Genomic DNA, 20,901 nt, shown 5'->3' with positions numbered 1-20,901 from the left:
ATGACAATAGATACAACATAATTTCCATAGTAATTAAATTAGAAACAGAATCTATAAGATTTAAACTTCCATTCTATTTTAAAGGTACGAAAACAAACATTATGTAAAAATTCAATTTAATAAATTATTTAATATATGTGCTAATATAATACATCAATTGATATAAATAAAAAAAATTAACTACAAAGTTCCACTCGGATAGAAACTACTCGGTCTCGGCTGAGAAGTATTTCCCCGGACTCGCTGATATCTCTCGTCGGTCATTTGCATCTGTAATTCTTGTAAATGCTTAGCCGCTTCCTCTGTCCTTTGTCTATTACTCAAACTTTCACTTTCTAATTTTTGTATTATATCTGCTTTCGATCGCAATATACGGTTTTCTTCATTAATAGCTTGAAGAGACATCCTCAATTGCACAATCTCTCTACGGCTATCGCTCAACAGAGTTTCTAAAGATTCAATACTAGCTTTATCCTTATTGAGAGATTCTTCCAAAGCTTTCTTTTCGTTTTTTAACAGCTTTAGATCTAGCATCAAATTTTTATTCTCAGAGTCCGCTTCCCCGACTCCGATTAGAATATTATGTTTCTGACTATCTAACATTTTGCACATCTCTTGAGCGTGCGTTAACATTTGCTCGGTATTTTTATTAACATCTTTCTGTTTACCCAATTCAGTTTCTAAAGTCGATATTTTATATAGCAAAGATGCGATTTTTTCCTCTTGCATTTCAACTATCGATTCCCTCGACTTTAATTTTCTTTCTATATCGCTCATTTTTTCTTGGGCTGCTTGCAATTGATAGTTCTTGGAGGCGGCTTCGTTTTCCAGTGAATGATTATTAGTTTCCAAGACTGTGGCCTCGTGAGATAAACTTGCAAAGTGATCGAGCATCTCTGTCCTTTCCGCTTCTTTACGAGACAAAATATCCTCGATTCTCCTAACTTCGTCTACATAATGTTGTAGCTGTTGCTTCATCTCCTCGACTTCCTTTCGAGAAACGTCGTATTCTCTCTTCAGCGTTCTCAAATCGCTCGTAACGGCGGCTAAATCGCTCTGCAATCTTCGATTTTCGATCAGAGAATTATCCCTCTGTTTTGTAATCGTATCTAATTCTAAAGATAAAGCTTCGTTGCACGTTTGGGAATCGCGACTCTTATGCTCTAAAGATGCATTTTCAGTAGTCAGCATCTCCAATTTTTTACTCAGCTCTGTTATTTTATTTTCTAATAGTTCTATGGACGTGTTTTTACTTCGAAGATGATGTTCCAGAGACGAGATCCTCTCGGTCTTCTCATCTATATCCATAATCAATTTATCTCTATCTCTGTCTATCTGATTTACGTTTTCTCTTAACGACGATTTATCAGACTTCAGCAATTTTACCTCGTAATCTAATTCATTCTTAAGTTTTTCAGTAGACATTAAAGTATTTTTTAAAGCATTAATTTCTTTACGCGTGTCATACAATTGAGCTTGAGCGTCTGATACAGTTTTATCGCTCTCGACTTGCAAAGATTTCAACTGATTATACATAGTCTTCATGTGTAAGAGTTCGCCTTCGGAAATTTTAAGATTTTCACGTAAATTGTTACATTCTTGTTGAATCTTCTGTAAACTAGAAGCATTATTATTGATCTCTTCCGGCAATCTGACTTCGTACAAGTGTCTATATGTAGATTCACCTTCGGTAGCGTTTTTCAGTCTATTCATCAGCATGTTCCGTTCCATTTCTAATCTACTTATCTCTCTGTTTGCGTTGTTCAAGTCTTTTTCTAAGTTATCCAAGATCGGTTGAGATCTAACGCTTGTATTGTATCCTTCTCTCATTTGATCCAACTGTTGCTTTAATTTATTATTTTTTTCTAACATCACGGTGTTTTCATTATCTAGACGGAAAATGTGTTGTTCTAAACCGAGAATTTTATTTTTAAGATCCGATACGAATTCTTCTCTAGGTGTTTTTTCTTTTAGTATATTATATTCTCTAGCGTAATAATCTCTCTCGCTTTTTAATTTATCATAATCATTAACATCGAACGAGTTTCTCGATCGTGTTTCATTTAATTTCATCTTAATGTCATTTATATGAGTCTCGTAATAATTCCGTTCTTTCTGAAGCAATTTGAGTAAATCCTCTCTTTGTACAGCATCTGAGCAATCGCATTTTTTCGCTCTATTTCCATTAACGAAATCATAAACGTCTCGCTCTTTAGGTTGGTTTAAAATAGAAGATAAGCCCTCGTTTTCAGTAATGAGATCGTCCCTAACTCGCGAAGTATCTTCCAGGACTTTCCTCAACGCTTTGATCTCGTTGTTCTTTGATTCTAAATGAGCGGCACACTTCTCATGCGCCGAACCGATACAATTAGACTTTGAATTGCATCTATCTAAATGTTCGGTAAGATTCCTTATTTCATTCTGCAACGACTGAATATTTGCATGCTTTTCTTTCAATCGCACGTTACATTCGGCCTCTAGTTTTAAAGCCATTTCGTCAGTAGAACGCAATAGTTGTTTTAAACTATCATTTTTATCAGACAGTTGCACAGCTCTGCTCATAGCTTCGTGTTGCTTGGATAGAGATTCTTTCAATTGAGCGTTTAGATTCATATTCGCTTCTTCTAAGTCGATAATTTTCGACGATAGTTCAGTGTATTTCTCACTATCGTCAAAATTATGATAGCATTCTTTCTTCAAAGCCGATAAAGGACGTCCGCCTTCCAGTAAATTATTCAATCTACGTATTTCTTTGTCTCGTTCGTCCAATTGTGATTTCATAAAAATAATCTTGTCTATAAACGTAGAGCGCTCATTCTTGCAAATGTTAAGATTATACGACTGTTCTTCCAGTTGACTTTTAAAGTCTAAACAAGTGTGGCACACTTTTATATTAGCGCTTTGCTGATCGTTCTTAGAAATCTTTTCGTTTTTAGCGTTTTTACTTTTTGATACCGATTTCATAGAGGAACTGACAGTCTCCGCGGTGATTTTATGCAATTGCAAGTCTCTATATTGCTCTTTCAACTTTTTGTTTTGATCTTGTAACAAAACGATGTCGCTCTCCGACTCTCTGATCTTCAAATAAAGCTCGTTCGTTTTATTGAAAAATTCTTCTTTACACGTCATCAGATCTAAGTGAAGTTTATTATTTTCTTTGATGAGTTTAGCGTTGTCACATTTGTAAGGTTCGGCGGCGCATTTTAAAGAATCCCTCTGCTGCAGTACGTCTTTGGACAGCTTCATATAGTGCTGGAGACTGTAAGTCGTCTGAACTAGATCTGCAGTCAAACTCTCCACTAACGGCATAGATTCGACGGGGAAATTTTGCGTGTAGCCAAGGCAATGCAATTGCTTGCGAAGAGTTAAATACTTCTCGTCCATCTTGAACGCTAAAAAATGATTAATCAATAAGTTTGATTTAAAATATATTAAAAATCATTAAATATACACTACATACCTCGTTTTAATATATGACAGAGTTCAAAGGATAAGTTTGTTTATATCTTTTATATATTCATCTAAAATTATCAATCTATTAATAGTAAGCGTTTACTATGTAACAGTTACGTTATCTGCTTCGTACAAATTCTGTCATATTTAAAATTAATTGACAGAAAGAGAAATAAAAAAACAATTCCATGTCTACCGAGCGACCGAAAGTACAACATACCAACGGTCGGCAGGCGTTGCCAACTTAATAAAATAACTACACTTATGTCACAACGTGAACTAACATAAAAATAAAATCAAGTCATTTATTTTAATTTTAAAACAGTACTTATAAAAATTATACATACATAAAAATATGTATTCTATTTTATATTGATGTATTAATATAAAAAAAGTGTTCATTATTACCCTAAATACTTGAATAAATTAAGGCCTTCCATTATTATGCCAAATAAATCCATGCGTTATTCTGCTGTTTAGTATATACACACGCAAACATAAGTGATTTCAAATCGGAATATTAATAAATATCTCTGTAATTATTTATAGTTGAGGTCAACATGTAATAATAATTAAAATTTAATTGCTGAAAATAAAAAAAATCATTGACTGAACGGCACAAATCACCAATTAAACAGATTTGAATGGAGGTCCGAGAACTACTGTACACCCACGCCAGTTATTTTCCTTTTCGCTCGCTCGCGTGTGAGTAAGAGATAATAACGTCGTCCCGCACGTCTGACATACGTCATTGAGGTCATTTCCGGGGGTTATAAATCATATAATTACTTTTTATCATTTTAACTTTTTCCAGAAGAGGGAGGGAGCAAAATTTGGCCAGTCAGTGATCGTTTTTAATATTTCCAATTCATTAAGATTTATAGTATTTCATTAAATGACATGCATTTTTCTGGCCAAATTCAGACACTAAAACTTTTAATAACAATATTACAAGTTGCAATAAGTAAGAATCAAATGAAGTATATCTACACCGAATTTTGACCAATAGGAGACACAAAAACAATTATCACTTCTTAGAAGTTAAAAATTCAGGTCAAAAGTAATAAAATCGTGTCGGCAACGTTGCGGTGGGAACGCTCGGTAACGAGCGTTTTCACATCTCCGAAGGAGAAATACTCGATCATTTGAAGAATCTAAAATAAAAATAGTAAAAATGTTATAGAAATGAGACCAATCAACATGTTGTCTTGAATCGAAAACAATATTATGTGAACAATAATCGGAATTTAGAGAAAACAGCCCACTGAGACTGCATTACAAGTAGTTATAAATGATTGGTTGTTAGCCAAGAATACAAACAAAATCAGTGAAGCAGTTTTCTTGGATTTCAAGAGAGCTTTTTCAACAATAAATAGAATAATAATATTGAAGAAATTAGAGAATATCAGTATAAGTGAAATAATTTTAAGATGGTTTAAAATATACTTAAAAAAAAATAAATAAAAGTGAAATTATTTCCAATTAAAAAGACAATCTGCAAAAATAAAAATGTAGCGTGTTTTTAAAATGGAATAAAGAAACGCCTTCGTGCATTAAGAAATAAAATATATTATAGTATTTTTTTATTTTCCGTTTATGTTTATTATTATGTATTATATGTATGTTTAGCCAAATAAATTATTAAAATGTTTAGTTTTTAAAAAAAGAAAAATATTTTTTTGGCCCCTGTTTAAATTTTCATTAGCTGCTACTGAATATATTATTTATGAATTTGGTGATTAATGATTAACAATTAATTCGATCGGAACGAAAAGAAAAGGCTATCGGCGGAGGTTGGCAGCAGTGCGGTCGGTAGTAGTGGTGTAGTGGTGTAGTGGTGGGGGTCGTTGCGGGCAGTGCGAGTGCCCTCGCGCGATGGCGGCCTCCGAGGACGACGTCTCCCCGGAGCTGGACCCTCGTATCCAGGTCAGTAGCGTCGCGTGAACAGCCGAAAGTGCCCCGCCGTTCGCTGATCGCCGATCGCCGCCCGCCGCCATGACGCTCAACTTCGCCGACTACTTCTCGGCCGAGCACGCCAGCTACGACATCCTCTACCAGAATATGAAGTATGGCCTCAACGCCAGCAAAGAGCTGTCGGAGTTTTTGCGCGAGCGCTCCGCCGTCGAGGAGACCAATTCCAAGCTCCTGGCGAAGCTGGCCAAACAAGCCAACGGCGGTGCGCAACAGGGAGCCTTCGCCCCCGTCTGGGCCGCCTTCAAGAGCTCCGCTGAGAAACTGGCTACGCTGCACCAGCACATGTTCCAGAAAGTCGGCGAGCTCGTCAAGGACGTGTCGCGCTACGCGGACGACCTCCACAAGAAGCACAAGTCCGTCAAAGACTCCGAGTCGAGCACTCTGGAGATCGTCCTGGCTGCGCAGAGCACCAAGCAGTCGCTCTCCAAGGCCAAGGACCTGTACCAGTCCAAGGCGGCCGAGGTGGAAAAGCTCAAGAAGGAGAACGCCTCTGCCAAAGACTTGGAAAAGGCCGACACGAAGCTCAAGAAGCTCAGAGAGGACTACAAGGCGCTCTCCGAGAAGTACGCCTCCGTCAAGCGCGAATTCGAGACCAAGATGACGCTCACCTGTAAACACTTTCAAGACGTCGAAGAGCTCCACCTCAAGCAGATGAAGCAGTTCGTCGCCGCTTACGTGGAGCTCGTGCAGAACAATCACGACCTGGTCGGACAGGTCCACGTAGACTTCAAACACCAGTGTCTCGAGATGACCGTCGAAAAGCTGCTCGAGCAGTTCGTCTTCGATAAGTACAATTCGATAGATTCTAACGTCAAAGCAGCCTCCGCTAATAATTCTATATCGGAGAACGATCAAATCGCCGCCGTCGCCAACGGTTCGCACGCGGAGCAGAGAACCAAGAACGCGGCCGTTTTAAAATTAGCCAAAAAGGAGCCGACGTTCGCTCAAAAGACTTCTAGGCGCACCACTTCGCTTCTCAATCTCTTCACGCCCAACTTTCAAAGCAAAGACGAACCCGGCGGTAGTTTAGACGGAGCGGCGCCGTGTTCGGCGCCTTCCAGTCCGAGCGGAACTCAATCCGGAGCGGCTCCGCCGCCCGCTGACAAAGCTGACGAGACTCAGATGGGTAGAAATCCGCTACGAGAATCTAGATGGTTTCTAAGGAGCAAGAGAGCGAAAGCTAAGTTGAAAAAGTCGAAAAAGAAGAAAGACGATCTGACCGACAACACCGGTACTATCGAAGATAAGAGCGATCTGGAAGAAAAGGAAGAAGAAACGGCCTCTAAAGATTTGGAATCCGTACAATCTCCGGAAGTGGACGAAGACGGCTATTGCATAAGACCTAAAGATGACAAAGGGAGTATATATAGTACGTCGGATTCGGACTCGGAAGAAGAGCGAGAGCAAAAGATACACGTCGAGATCAAACCGCTGAGCAACGGAGCAGCACCCATGTCGGCCAGCGTGGACGAATTAGTAGCGACTGTCGAGAATCTATCTTTATTTCCAGTCGGAACGGCTAGGCGCGGTTCCAACGCCGCCGGAATGAAACCGAGCAGCGATCTCCTAGGACTAAATTTCTTTCAGAGTCCGACCGGAAGCAATCCGACGTCTCCGTTAGGCAACGCCGCCAATCCGTACTCGTCGCTGCAGAGCTCCAGAGGCGCTCTGCTCGAGAGTCCGACGCCCGTCGGATCCGGAGACGCCAACGATACTATCTCGGAATCGGGAGACGCTTCCGAGAAGCGAGCCGTCACGCCTTCGACTTCGATAGCAATACCTAGACCTCCGTCCAGAAGGTCCGAGACCGGAGAGTTTCGCGCGGGCGGAGTCACCGTCGCCTCCCGAGGGCCCTCTCCGCTCACCATCGGAATGGCCGATACCATTCCGCTGGCCGTCGCCTTTCACGAGATCATCCACTGCTACTTCAAAGGCGCGGACGAAACCAAATGTCAAGTCAAGATGTCCGGCGACATGATGCTGTCGTTCCCGACCGGAATAGTGGGCGTCTTAGCCAACAATCCCAATCCGGCGAAGCTCTGTTTCAGACTGAAGAACACCTCCAAGCTAGACAACGTGCTGCCGAACAAGCAGTTGGTCTGTCTCAATCCGGGAGCTTCGCCCAAAGATACCGTAGTCGAGTTCAACATGAACGCTTTGACGTCGCTCCTCAAAAGGCAGTCGGAGAAGAACCCCGGCGCCGCCTACTTCAACGTGGACATCCTGAAATATCAGATAAAACCCAAATACGGAGCATCTTCGTGCCCGTTTCAACTGGTGTCGTATTGGAAGTGTGAGAAGTCGCACACGGACCTGAAGATCGACTATAAGTACAATCTGCACGGGATGAGTTCGCCCTCGCCGCTCTTGAACTTGTCGATATCGGTGCCGATCGAAGGAGACGTGCTGAAGGTGAACTCCAAGCCCGGCTGTCAGACGTATTCCAACGAAGAGTCGACCGGACTCCTGTGGAAGTTCACCGAGCTGTCGCAGCACTCTGACAACCACGGCGTCGGCTCTCTGCGGGCTCACGTGGAGCTCGAGTCCGGTCCGTCGCCCAAGTCGACGATCGTGTCTCAGTTCAATTGCGAAGGCGCCACCCTGTCGGCGGTCGAGTTCGAGCTCGTCGGCTCCGGATACAGACTGTCGCTCGTCAAGCGGAGATTCGTTTCCGGGAAGTACATATGCGACGGCGACTAGCGAACGTATAACATGTAATGCGATCGAACGAAAATAAACTATGGCTCCGGCAGGGGTGCATTAGGCTCTTTTACCGTTTCTCTCTCTTTCGGCTACCCTTGCGGTTCACGGCGGTTGTCGGTATGTATTTTTTGAATCGTTAAACTAAAACCGGATTCGAGATTCGAAGAGCAGACTTCGCTCTCGAATCTGAAGCGTAAACTTAAGATTAAAGATCAAACACTGTAAGCGTTCATCTCCCGTCTAATGCACAACTGACTGGCCATACTTTATTCGGGCTTTGTCACCGTCGTCGTCGTCTTCGAACGAATATTTTTGTCAATTTACGGTTTAGTCTCGGCGAAGACCGTATCTAAGCGATGAGTGTTTTGCGGAACTGATCACTGTGCCTATGAGGTAAAGTTAGCATATAGGATATTACGTTAGGAACTCGCGTATTGTATAATTTTTGTAATCGAATCCGCCGAGAGGGCTAACCGACTCTCGAGCGTGTCTAGCGACGATGAACTATAAAGCTATGTTAAAATTTATTTGTCTATTGTTATATTACACAACGTAAATGGTCGATATCCACAGTTGTGAGGATGAAACAGGGTTTATGATGTAAATTTATAAGCAACGTAAAGATCTGGGTACGATATATTTATACCGCAACTGCATCTAACATACGCAGGTATTTTTTTAACACACAAATGATAAAAACTGATGTGAAATGAAAACCTTAAAAAATATTTTTTAATTTAACACTACCGACCGACAGTTTCACTAATGCCACGCGCCACATACGGGGCTCATTCGCTACGTGACCGTAATGCCAAGAACCACGTACGGGGCATTTACAGAATATGTTACGCTACGAAATAATATTACAAGATACTTCTCGACTAAATTTTAAGCGTTAGATGATGGGGATTTTTTATTGTTGTTATATTGCTGGTTTATATTTTATTTCTGTATATAAATGAATTCAATACTGTTTTGTCATGCCAACACTTCGATTTTTAACAGCTGCAAATGGTGTCCGAATGCACCGGAAACAGCATCCAAAAGCTCCTTTCTGGTTATAAAAGTCGTTAACATATGACATATTTTTTTTAATTACTAAAATAAAAATGAGTAATCTCAGTATTTAAATAATATAATTAAAATTTAGACAACCAGCTCAAGCTTTTGCAAATTTATAAAAACATTTTTTCCTGCACACTTCTTTCACAATGTTAACAAAGAAAAATATGATATACCTAAAAAAAATTATACGTATATTCAAAAATAATCCATTAGGTAATAGAATTAGTATTTTTTTAGCTTTCGGTCACAAAGTATTTGCGATTATTCAAGATTGGTTGCAAATGTTTATCTGCAAAAATTAATTTTTTATTACTACAAATTTACTGTTATATAATTTAATTGCAATCAAATATTCACTCACCTTTTTAATTTGCTCCATACTAATTATGCACATATGTGAATATTACACACTGTCTTTTACTTGTAAATCAACTTTCACAATAATTAGTTATACAATGAAACTTGAAAGAGTAAGATGAATAAATTGAAAATCGATGCACATTGAGATTTATGATACTTATTCTTAAATTATACTATTATTTTTTTTTTAAATGATACAAGGAGAAACATTACTGTTTCTAAATGTCATAAATGCTGTCTCCATTTCTGATGGCTCTTTGTTTTTTATCCAAAAATTTTCGATGCTCATCAAATATTCATAAAATTTCATTTTAGTGTTTAAATTTACTTTTATAGGTAGTAAATGCATTAAAAAGAGCACAGTTGAATAAATATAAGGCAACCTTTTTCGTCCACTTTTTTGTTTTTCCTACTCCTTTCGTGTATTTATTATAATATACTATTTAAATCGGCTTTTGATTTGTTAACCAATACAGATGTAATGATCCTTTTTTCACAAGGCCCATCAGTAATATCAAAGTAAAACACTTTGTTACATCCACCCATTTCATTTGCAGTTTGTATGTGTTGAAATGATTATGGTATCTGTTCATTTCTTTCACAGTAAATATGTGGGAATTTATTTATTACGGGACAGAAAAAAATACAATAGAATTTCATTAAACTGACCATTTTGAGATTGTCGGTAATCCAACTCTGTAACGGTAAATGATATGATAAATTTACTCAAAAAATCAAAGAATATTTAAAAAAAGTAAAATTTAAAGAAATACAAAATATATGTGTATAAATATTTATCTTTTTCAAAATAAAATAAAAATTCGCATATATATTTAGTCATGCCTTAGAAAATTTCAAATAAAATACTTTTAATTTGACATTGAAATCATTATATACAGAAGACGCCAATTGGCGTCCGCGGTATTTAACATTCGGCACAATCAGGACACCAATTGGTGTCACTGGTAGGTAGTGTTAATAAACAAAAATATTAGTGTTGGATCGGAACTATTTTTCCTACCGTCGCCTAATAATTATAATCACTGGGGACGAATATTTCGTCATGATGAAAATAAACAGCATGTACATAACCAGTCAAAAGCTTAATACCATACTATTTTTTGTTGATATTCTTAATATAAATTAGATATATTATAAAAATTCTTCTTTTATTTGGGAGTGTTGATGAGCATTGTCCTGTTGAAAAATAAGACCTTACCTGTTTAAATGTTTGCCCATATGTAGCATTTGCTATTTTAAAATTGCTTTATTTTTTTGTTACTAATGCTGATCCTGTAGTTTTAATGTAATTTTATTGGGTAATAATATTTTAATAATTAAAATAAATAAGGGTGGATTTGTGACTATGAACATTGTTGCAGGTTTTAGTCTTAAACTTTTGACTGGTAGTGCCGTACTGTTGCATGTAGTGCTTTAAAATTACCACTCGTTTATCCCAAAAGAGTGCATAAACTTTCTAGTCCACTCATACACATGCGTGCATCACCATACGTCGATTAATTTCAATAGATTTCACTCCTTCACTATTAAAAAAAACAAATGACAAGAGCACTACTATACGTGCAGCGGCCGTTTTAAGCTACTGCAGTGCCTTCGTGTTGCATTACTGATTCATACTATATATAAAACGCTGTTAGCAATGTATAGGACAATATAGTTTATATTTTTAGGGTTTTCATTTGACCCACCTTCGTATTAACACATAACTGGCCATTTTGCAATTAATGCTATATTTTTTGAAAGTGGGATAAGTCCATTTATTCATACGTTGAAATATTTAAGGGTTTGCATTTGAACCAACCTATAAATATTGGCAAGCGTTAGAAATGTTTTTAAAACTATAAAGCTGTTAAATTTTATTATGCAATAGTAATTATTAAAAATGTTAAAGAAAACAAATGTTTTTTTTAGTCACAAATAGACTTATACTAATTTCAATAATAACAAATTATGAAAAATATAGATAATAGCAATTTTAAATTTGTATTTTAATTGAAGTTGGCTTTTCTAAAATGTATTTTTAATATAAGAAAACGAATAATCGAGTTTATTAATAAATAATTGTAATTATATTATAATGAATCTATAAATACAAAGTATGAAAAGTCAATTCCACTTTTAAAAAAACATTCTGGCGATAACATTTTACAGTTCAGCTTCTTTTGATTAATTTATGGGAATATCCTGCAACATTGACTGTGATTATAAATATAAAAAGAGGATATTATCTGACTAAAATTACCATTAACTCATTTTTCCAAAAATGTACTTATACCACTTTCAAAAAAACGGCTCATGTTTATTTATTTTTTATTGCCGTCTTCAAATACTTAAATGCTATTTAAATTAAAAAACTCGGATGAATTATATGCAATACACTTTCAATTAAATTTTGATGTAAAGCCAAAAAATTGGCTTCCTGTTGTCTGCATTAATCTAACTGGAGCCAATTATTTGGTTTCCCGTTTGTAATATGTTGATATATTAATATTGATTAAAATGATCAGGAACTCGGTCGGATATGTGGTACTCTATATACCTTGGTTCGCGGGTGCGGTATAGATATGTTGTACTGAATCTTGATGTGTGGTTAGAGCATGTTTCGAGAGATTTATTTTGTCGCTTTTTTGAGAATACTTATAGTTGTAAGTGATTTAGCAAAACATATGCCTTTACTACTTTATATATTCATTTGAATCTGCAGAACTATAATAAATGTTATAATATAAATAGATCTAAATAATACCTTGGTATTATTTTTTATGTATTATGTAACTTCTGATCTAACAACTTCAAATAAAATAATTATGTCAAATATTCTTAAATAATTATTAAAAATATTTTTTTAATTTTAAAGACAATAATTCTCAACCACAAGTTTGTATGTGTGGATATCGACATTTAATAATATTGTAAATTGAATATCACCATTGAGTTGATATCATCGAATTATATAAAAAAATTCATGTAATATATTTTAAAAATCTGTTTTAATATCTTCTTTGATTTAGTTACCATTAAAATTATACTCGATTTATGTTTTAATTGCCATATATTGCGTAATCGTTACTATAATATTTACGTACGCATTTTTTTGTTAGTATAGTTCACCAATCGAGTATCAGTGCAATTGTGTTTGAAAAACGCCCAAAAAACCCGATAAAAACTATTTGTACGTTGCGCGTCCTAAGTTAACGTTTTGAAACTGATTATTTATATTATGTATATATGAATTTACTTCTTTAGTTATTGTCATTATTTTAAATTAATGTATAGTTCAAATTATTGTAATTTTATATTTTGTTTCATCGTCGTAATCATTCCAAATGTAGCGTCCTTCGTTTTAGTAGTGCGTATGTTTTGTTCGTTACCGGTGCTTTGGTTTCAATTGGTGTTTGAATCGTCCGTAACTCAATTACTGGGGTCAAGCTGTTCACGATGCTAGTTGTGTCATTTAATCTGTTTCAATTTGCCAGACAACCTTTTCAACGTTGATAGAGAATATGCTTTATTATATTATAAATTTAGTATTATATATAAACACATGTGAAATTTGAATGGGATATCTATTGCCCTTGAATTATTATCGCACTTTGCCGGCAGTATCACTGCTTATGTTATTTTAGACGAGGACGCTGCATATTTGTTTTAAAATTCATATTCTACGTTATATAAAAATATATTTTTATTATCGATATTCGTACGTATATGCGCATATACGGGCGTCGCAAAAGGATCGAACGTAATATTATTGTTAAATTAATATATAGCTAATAAAAATTCCAAAGTTATATTTCATAAGCGATTTAATACTTTCGATTATTTCAAAAATTGTTCAGTTCTTTTGTAACGGCCCTGTAGTTTATTCGAAATTATGTTCAATTATTGCAATATTTATGTTTTATTCTAAGCAAATATATAGTTGTTTTTGTGTAAGTTTTTCGTTGTTAATTTTAAGTATCCGTTTATTTACTCATGTGTAAAAATATGCTCATATTGTAATTATTGTAACGTCACAAAAATGTATGTAATTAAAGATATTTTCGGTCTTGATTTGTAAAACCAAAGCTGTTTAGTTTAACTTTCCTTTTAAATGAATATTTTTAAGAAATTAAAAAGAATGTTAATGACTTGCACTGTACTGGTTTTAATGTATAGTTATGTTTATGCAACATTATTTTTGTAATGTTACGGTTTTTAAATAAAAATTACACAACAATCTTGTCGGTGATTCAATGAGATACCAATCCGTCCGATCGAGAAGCAGAGTAGAGGTTATCATCTGACGACGTGCAACGTAAGTACTACGTTTACCTTGCTACATGTGTAAGTTTGTTTGCATTAGAACGGAATGTTTGAACACATTGTAATGAACGCATTGCAGGAAATTTACGCTTACAGTGTTTGACGATAAAATTTTTAACATAGTTCAGCGCGACTACTGTAAAAAAATAACATTGCGACGGTTGTGCAGAAAAAATAGTTCAGAACGAGATAAGAATAAATACCGACAAAACTCTAATGTTCTTTTTCACAAATCTGTGCTGCATCCTGTCTGATTAGGATTCAGGGTTGCCACAAGGACATTTATTATCCGTTAAATTGACAATATTTTTGGTCAAATAGGTTCTGCCCGCATACTTGTGCGTACAAAGCTGAAAATGCATACCTCTTTTTTTAGTATAATATAATTAATAATCGATCTTCGTCAAAGTCGGTGATGTATTCTAACATGACAGTTAGATATCCAATACATTGTTTGTATTAATTTTTCAGCTCGAACTAGAAAAGTTAAACACTGAAACGGCAGAGATTAACAGACTAGAATTAGAGCTAGAGGTGAGTAAAGCAGTCGACCTAAATTGCATTAGTGCAGTTCATCGACAAGTAATGTGATTATCAATGTGGCTTCTCGTTATGGAAATATGTTTATTTTTAGGAATCTAACACCACGTTCCGAATGCTTTTGAACGAAGCTACCCGTAGGCTCAAAGGTCTTGCTCAACGTTTGGGGAACAGTGTGGAGAGAGCCAGGCCTTATCACGAAGCAGCGGCTGCCGCCCAAGAAGCTCGAGCGGCTTGCCAGAGAGCTGCCGTTGCTTACCAACGCGCTAGCGGTAAGTGTTAAACTTCTACAGAATGAACTACATTGTATGCTCATTTATATTATATGTTTATCGCGGTGTATTTTTAGAAATCCACGCAGCTGCTAAAGAAACTGTGGCCTTAGCGGAGCAACGGTTCAAAAGCAATCAGCACGAATGGCAGTTTGATAGTGCTTGGCAAGAAATGCTCAATCATGCCACCATAAAGGTATAGCTTTTCGTGAGTATAGTAATTGAAGGATACATTTTTGATGGTCAATTGATTTTTTTAGGTCACGGATGCCGAGAATAAGAAAGCAGAAAGCGGTCGTGAGCATCATAAACGTGCGCAACTCTTCAATGGAGCTGAAACAAAGGTATGCATTTTTCATGCTGGTTAGAGTTAAATTTTCGATGCTTATCTAATACTTTGTATATATGATAAGCTTTAGGCATATTGTCGCTGCATATTTAATATTATCTATGTGAAGATTTTAACAGTAATATTAATGCAATTCAGTGTGATTTATTTATCTTATCATTGAAGTATAAACTATGTAAAAATAAAAATAAATAGTTAAAGAAGTATGTGTCATATAAATGACGCACTTGGACGTGACCTATGTGACCATAGATCATATTAATCTTTGTGCCGAGTCTACATTATCTAGAGCTGATGTATCAGTCACATAAAATACAAAAAAAATCATAAACTGATTATTGAACATTGTTTTTTACTGGCAGTTCCTATGACATGTTTTCTGAAGCTATTTAAAAACATATCCTAAAATTAAAAATATTACAAATTAAATAAATAAAACGTATTTCAAATATTTTATTTATTATATAAATATCTATATAATATAATAAAAGAAGAAACTGATAAAACAATTTTTATAAATAATAAACTTGTATTATCTGAAAAGATTAATATTAGTACATTTCATGAATTAACCATTGAACTGCAGATGACACCTATAGAAGTCATCAAGAAAATCACCAATATGCATTGGGCACCTAAAACGGTCATTAACCTTTTAGCCTTGTAATATGTTTTTTTGTAAAAATTATGGTTGAATAACATTTTAATTTATTGAAATAATATTTTAATAACTTATGGCATAAATAGGTGCTCTTATGATTTAATATCAATTAAATTATGAAAATTAAATTTCAATAGAAAAAATATTCCAATTAAAATAATTTACTTCTAAAATAGAATTTATTTCATATATAATGTAGAAGATATTTTTTTTTATATATTTAATGATCATTAGATTATTTAATTATATTCATTAAAAATGGCTTAGACTTGCGGCAACACTTATTAAAAAAAATTTAACTAATAGGTTAACTAATAAATTAGTTTTTATGTTTTCACGCCGATCTTTACGATTTGGCCAAATTGTATATAAAACATTCAAATCAATCCGTTTTTCTAATAATATATATGACTTAATTTTCAATAAATTATCTAAATGTTTTATCTATAATTTAATATGTGCTTTAGATTTGATAACATTCATCTAGCTAAATCCACGTTCACATTCAGTACTTGATGTTTAAAACGTCCCACAAATATCATTGAATTCTTTATACTTTCCATCTTTAAGGACATACATATGTACATAATAATGTCATTAAATGATTTTATATAACCAGTTTTATATATTTCATCAATAAAAAACTTGCAATCTGTAATTGTTCTAATAGTTTTCATCGTTATTTCTAATTAGATATTCATATTTAACAAAGTTTTTTATTGTTTTTTCCGAGCTCTGTATTTAAATTGTTTTTTATGAAGATCTAAAACATTTCAACATGCTATGTCTTCTTCTGGAAACCTGTCAATAAGTGATAGCATAGCAATTTAATAAATTCCATAATTCTAGGAGAGTCTATTAGAATTTAAAATATCCTGAACCTCTGCACACCAGTAAACTACGCCATTAAATATTGTGCTTTTATTTGATTAATTAATTTTAAACGCTCGGTAACGAACGTTCCCACTGTGATGACGACGGCACGATTTTATGGCTTTTGACGTGAATTTTTGCTTCTGAAAAGTGATAATTCTTTTGCGCTTTCCTATTGACCAAAATTCGGTTTGAAAATACTTTAATCAGCCCTTTTATATTAGATGTCATAGTAATATCGGTAAGGACACCTATATTTTTTAAATATAGTATAATATCGAAATGCAGACAAACTAAGGAGTAATATGTGAGATGCGAAGTCCATCTATGTACTTATTCTTCCGCTTATTTTCCCCTGAGAGATGATTTGGTTTAGTTTATTTTGTATTTTTGACTATAATTCTATTGGACTAAAATTAAACCTAAGGTTTCGGTTTGAACAGAAAATAAACGTTTCGCAACTGTCAAATTGAGTATCATAGACATTTTAGAGCAGCATATTAGTGCCTATCAATTAAATTATATTTTCGCTAGTAGAAATATGTATCTACTGGAGAAAATGTATTTGAACTTTAACTAGTAAAAATATAACTACCAAAAAATACACATTCACTGTAACATTTATACATCGGATGTAAATGAATAATAAGTATGTAAATATATATTGCTACATATAGAAAAGTTGAAATCGTATAATTTTATTAGCACACCTCCCAGATAATTTATATTTTCACTGGTAAAAATATATATCTACTGGTGAAAATGTATTCCGATACGATTTTACTGAAATGACATATTTTAAAAATATTTTCGGGATAGATTCGAATGTTTTTTTCTATATTTACTTTTATGAATAACTACATAAAACTGAATGTATTATTTATTTATTTTGCTGCATTAAATCTAGTTGTCAAATTACCGTTAATACAATCTATAAAAACATATTAATTTATATAATTCAGCTGGTGCTGTTGTTGATTTTTCGTTATTTTTTTGCTTCTTCCCTAGGTACTCGATCTCAAAATTCAGATCGAATACCTAAATTTACTGCTACTAATTAACATTCGTTGAATATTTTCTTTCATGTCTAATTTTTTTTAAAGTTCAAAAAGCAATAAATTCAACTTTAACACAAACGGAGTTGCGTCAAAAAACTACAATCTGTCCCTTTGAATGATAATGTTTATTGTGAAAATACTACCTAGAAAGTAGGTGCTTTTGAAGGCAATGTTCTGCTCCTTTTATTTCTTGTATAATATGTATAAAAAAGGGCTAAAGGAACTAATACCTGAAATACATCAGTATATAGGTACATGTAAAACAACTGTTCAGATTCATTATTTGAGGTCGATTTTTACTTTTTTTATAAATATATTCTTTCTATGATTTTTTCCAGAGTTGGGCCCCAAGAATTTGTCCCGTCTCCTCCCCTCCCCCTCAAATAATATATAACTTCTAAGAAGCTTAAAATGCTAATTTCTCCTGTAAAGAAAAACATTTACAAGAAAGTTGTTATTTTTTTTAATTTAAAGCGATAGCAATAATCAGCTCCTTTATAAGGAGTCAAATATCTTTTTTGCAGAGAAAAAATATTAATATTATTTCTATTTTGTATGAACGAAATAGTTTAAAATCAGAAATTTTAGTTATTAAAATATTAACCCCAGATACATACCTAGGTTTTTGTAGAATTGTAAATAATACCATGATTCGACACATAATTTTATTGAAAATGATGTTTATATTAGGATATAATATCTAATACTTACGCAAAATCTATGGAAAGATGTTGTTTGATGCAACAACCAAAGATTATTCGGCAAATAAATCTTTAAAAATAATGACTTTAGCGTGTATGAGAAGGCATTGTCAAGAAATTGATACTGTTTTCCTGTTTACTGACCATATAAAGCATAAACGTTGCAAGGTGTATATTAACATATTCAACATCAGTCAAAGCGTGTACTTAGGTTGAATTCATTAGCAACTCTTAGATGTAAAAGACAACAATATTGATTCACCTTCGGAAGTTATAAGACAAAAGTAAAGAATGTTAGAAGGTCGTTTTAAATCTGTAATAAGCCTTCTATTCACTATGAACATTTTTCTTATAAAAATTATTACTGTATAATCTATATTACATGGTTCATATTTAATGTGCAGCGATGATATATCAAAAATGTATTTGTTGTCAATATTGTTACATTTTAATAATGTTAATTTTTCCAAAAATATAGTTACAACAACTGGAAGATCATCTTCGAAAACATGTCATCAAATCACGTCCGTACTTTGACGAGAAGCAACTGTGCCAAGAACAGCTCAACACTCAAAAAGAACGCATTGAATATATCCAAGGCTTAATATCAAAAGCCAAGTTTAGATATTCACAATCGTTGAAAATGTTAGAAACTATATCGGACGAGATACACATGAAACGGGGAGATATATACGGAGACGCCGTCGGCGAATGTCCAGTCGGTCCGAGAGAGCCGGGAGTCGGAGCCGAGAATTACACCGATTATTCGTTGGAGCTAGAACGGCACGATTTGGGTATGAGGAGTATTTCTTCGGAAGAAAGCGAAGAAGCCAACGATGAGACGAAGACTTTGGAAGAGTTGAGGAATCGAGTGAGACGATTGGCAGCTAGACCAGTGGAAGGGGGCGCAAGCAGCGATTTTGCTTGGGAGACTGAATTGAACGAGACTGTAAACCGGCTGGATCAGATGCTTATGCTTAGAGAAAAGGCGCAGCAGAATAAATCCCTGAAGAGTACAGCTTCGCAATCGCCGCAACAATCGTACAGTTTTACACCGGAACCCGTGAAAAAGTCTTATGAACATCTCGAAGATGTGGCTCAATACAAATCGGATGAAAACGACGATTGTGACAATAAAAATGAAGTATCACTAGACGAAGAAATTAAAACTGAATCAAACGAACCGATAGAAAAAATAATTGTTTCTGAACCTGTCTCCAATTCCAATCGAGAATCTGAAATTGCAAATGACCAGTAAGTTTTTCTAGATTAGGTTGATTTTAATCTTATGATGATTACTTAAAAGTTGTGATATAAAATCTCATTAATTTTATATTGTAATAAATCTTATGGATATATATATTAATACAATTATGCTAAACTAGTTTACAGTGGAATATATTGATGAAATAGATATTTCAATTTTCTGTAGAAATTTCATCACACAATTTTTGGACGGTTAGTGATTTTTTTCTGTATAAGATGTAATTAAAATTATCTCAATTTTATAAAAAAATGCGATTAGTGTTTTTCAATACATCCAATTGAAGGGTTAAGGTGTTTTAATATATCAAGCCATTTATGTTGCATTTTGATGTCATAATTATTCCGCTGTATCTCTAGTGATACTAATACAGTTTTAAAAATAGTTTTCGATACTTATGAACAAATAAAATTAATAATTATTATAATAGACAGAGATTAAACTGACAATTTTTCATATTAATAATATGCATGGTGCTATACATGACTTTATATTGTAAACCCTTTTTCATAATGTATGGAAATTGACATGTGCGGTTAGATTCCGATCTCGTATTTTCAGGTTATGGTGATTTTTAATGATTTAAATTTATTTTTAAAAAAATATTCGCGTATTTTAAGATTTTTTATTTAATGTTATGATTTTATGATAAATTTTTGGGATATATATAAAATTAATAAAGCCATATTATTTTCGTATGAAAATAAATGCATTTAAAATTTTATCAAATTATCGATACGTTATCGGTTGTGATGTTTGTGAACGATGGATATACAAAAATAACGTTGAGCGTTATGGAAGATTTTATTAAAAAAATACGGGTGCCATTGAGCTTTCTATTTTTAATTTAACTTTTTTGTAGGTCATTTTTAAATATGAGATGGCTTTGGCTAAAATTTTCATTCCATCTAAATATTAAATATGTTGTTGAAAAAGTGTTGTGTAGATCTACATTGTTTGATATTAAATATTGTTAAAAATATGGCACGTTTAAAAATTAGTGTATTTTAGTATTTTTAATTTACCGTTTACTAAAATGCATTTGCATATCAATTGGTACAAAATGTTTTGTTGTGTATTATCACATGTATTATTTTTTTATTATTATGATTTTGTGTTGTTATTTAGTGTTATATTGTATTTTTTTAAATGACAGAAAACATGCGTTCGTATTATATATGAATATTTATGTGTATTTTTCTTGCAATTTAAATAATGCAGTTAATAGATGATGTATATATAAATAATTTTAATAAAATATTTTTTATACAAGTATTTTTTAATTATTCGATTGATAATTAT

The 20,901-nt window shown here is 33.9% G+C and overlaps 3 protein-coding genes across 3 annotated transcripts; 2 read left to right on the top strand and 1 right to left on the bottom strand.

The window, feature by feature from the left end:
- Positions 1-102: 102 nt before the first annotated feature.
- Cep135 (Centrosomal protein 135kDa) lies at positions 103-3,699 on the bottom strand. Its single transcript, XM_088204886.1, has 2 exons — positions 3,461-3,699; positions 103-3,392 (listed from the first exon to the last, which is right to left on the bottom strand). The coding sequence occupies exon 2, from the start codon at positions 3,382-3,384 to the stop codon at positions 181-183; it is 3,204 nt and encodes a 1,067-aa protein (XP_088061012.1). The 5' UTR covers positions 3,385-3,392; positions 3,461-3,699; the 3' UTR covers positions 103-180.
- Positions 3,700-5,245: 1,546 nt separating this feature from the next.
- LOC148226702 (SH3 domain-binding protein 5 homolog) lies at positions 5,246-20,873 on the top strand. The gene is made up of 6 exons (XM_088203173.1): positions 5,246-5,379; positions 14,353-14,415; positions 14,516-14,693; positions 14,771-14,889; positions 14,954-15,037; positions 18,814-20,873. The coding sequence occupies exons 1-6, from the start codon at positions 5,329-5,331 to the stop codon at positions 19,591-19,593; spliced, it is 1,275 nt and encodes a 424-aa protein (XP_088059299.1). The 5' UTR covers positions 5,246-5,328; the 3' UTR covers positions 19,594-20,873.
- LOC148226703 (F-BAR domain only protein 2) lies at positions 5,371-9,358 on the top strand. The gene has a single exon (XM_088203172.1). It carries the CDS (start codon positions 5,449-5,451, stop codon positions 8,125-8,127), a length of 2,679 nt encoding a protein of 892 aa, XP_088059298.1. The 5' UTR covers positions 5,371-5,448; the 3' UTR covers positions 8,128-9,358.
- Positions 20,874-20,901: the final 28 nt, after the last annotated feature.

Source organism: Plectrocnemia conspersa, unplaced genomic scaffold, assembly GCF_051122295.1.
Source record: "Plectrocnemia conspersa isolate PC_06_02 unplaced genomic scaffold, ASM5112229v1 ptg000014l, whole genome shotgun sequence".
Taxonomy (NCBI): Eukaryota; Metazoa; Arthropoda; class Insecta; order Trichoptera; family Polycentropodidae; genus Plectrocnemia; species Plectrocnemia conspersa.
Note: the sequence above shows the minus strand (reverse complement) of the source record. Positions and strands in the feature narration are given on the sequence as shown.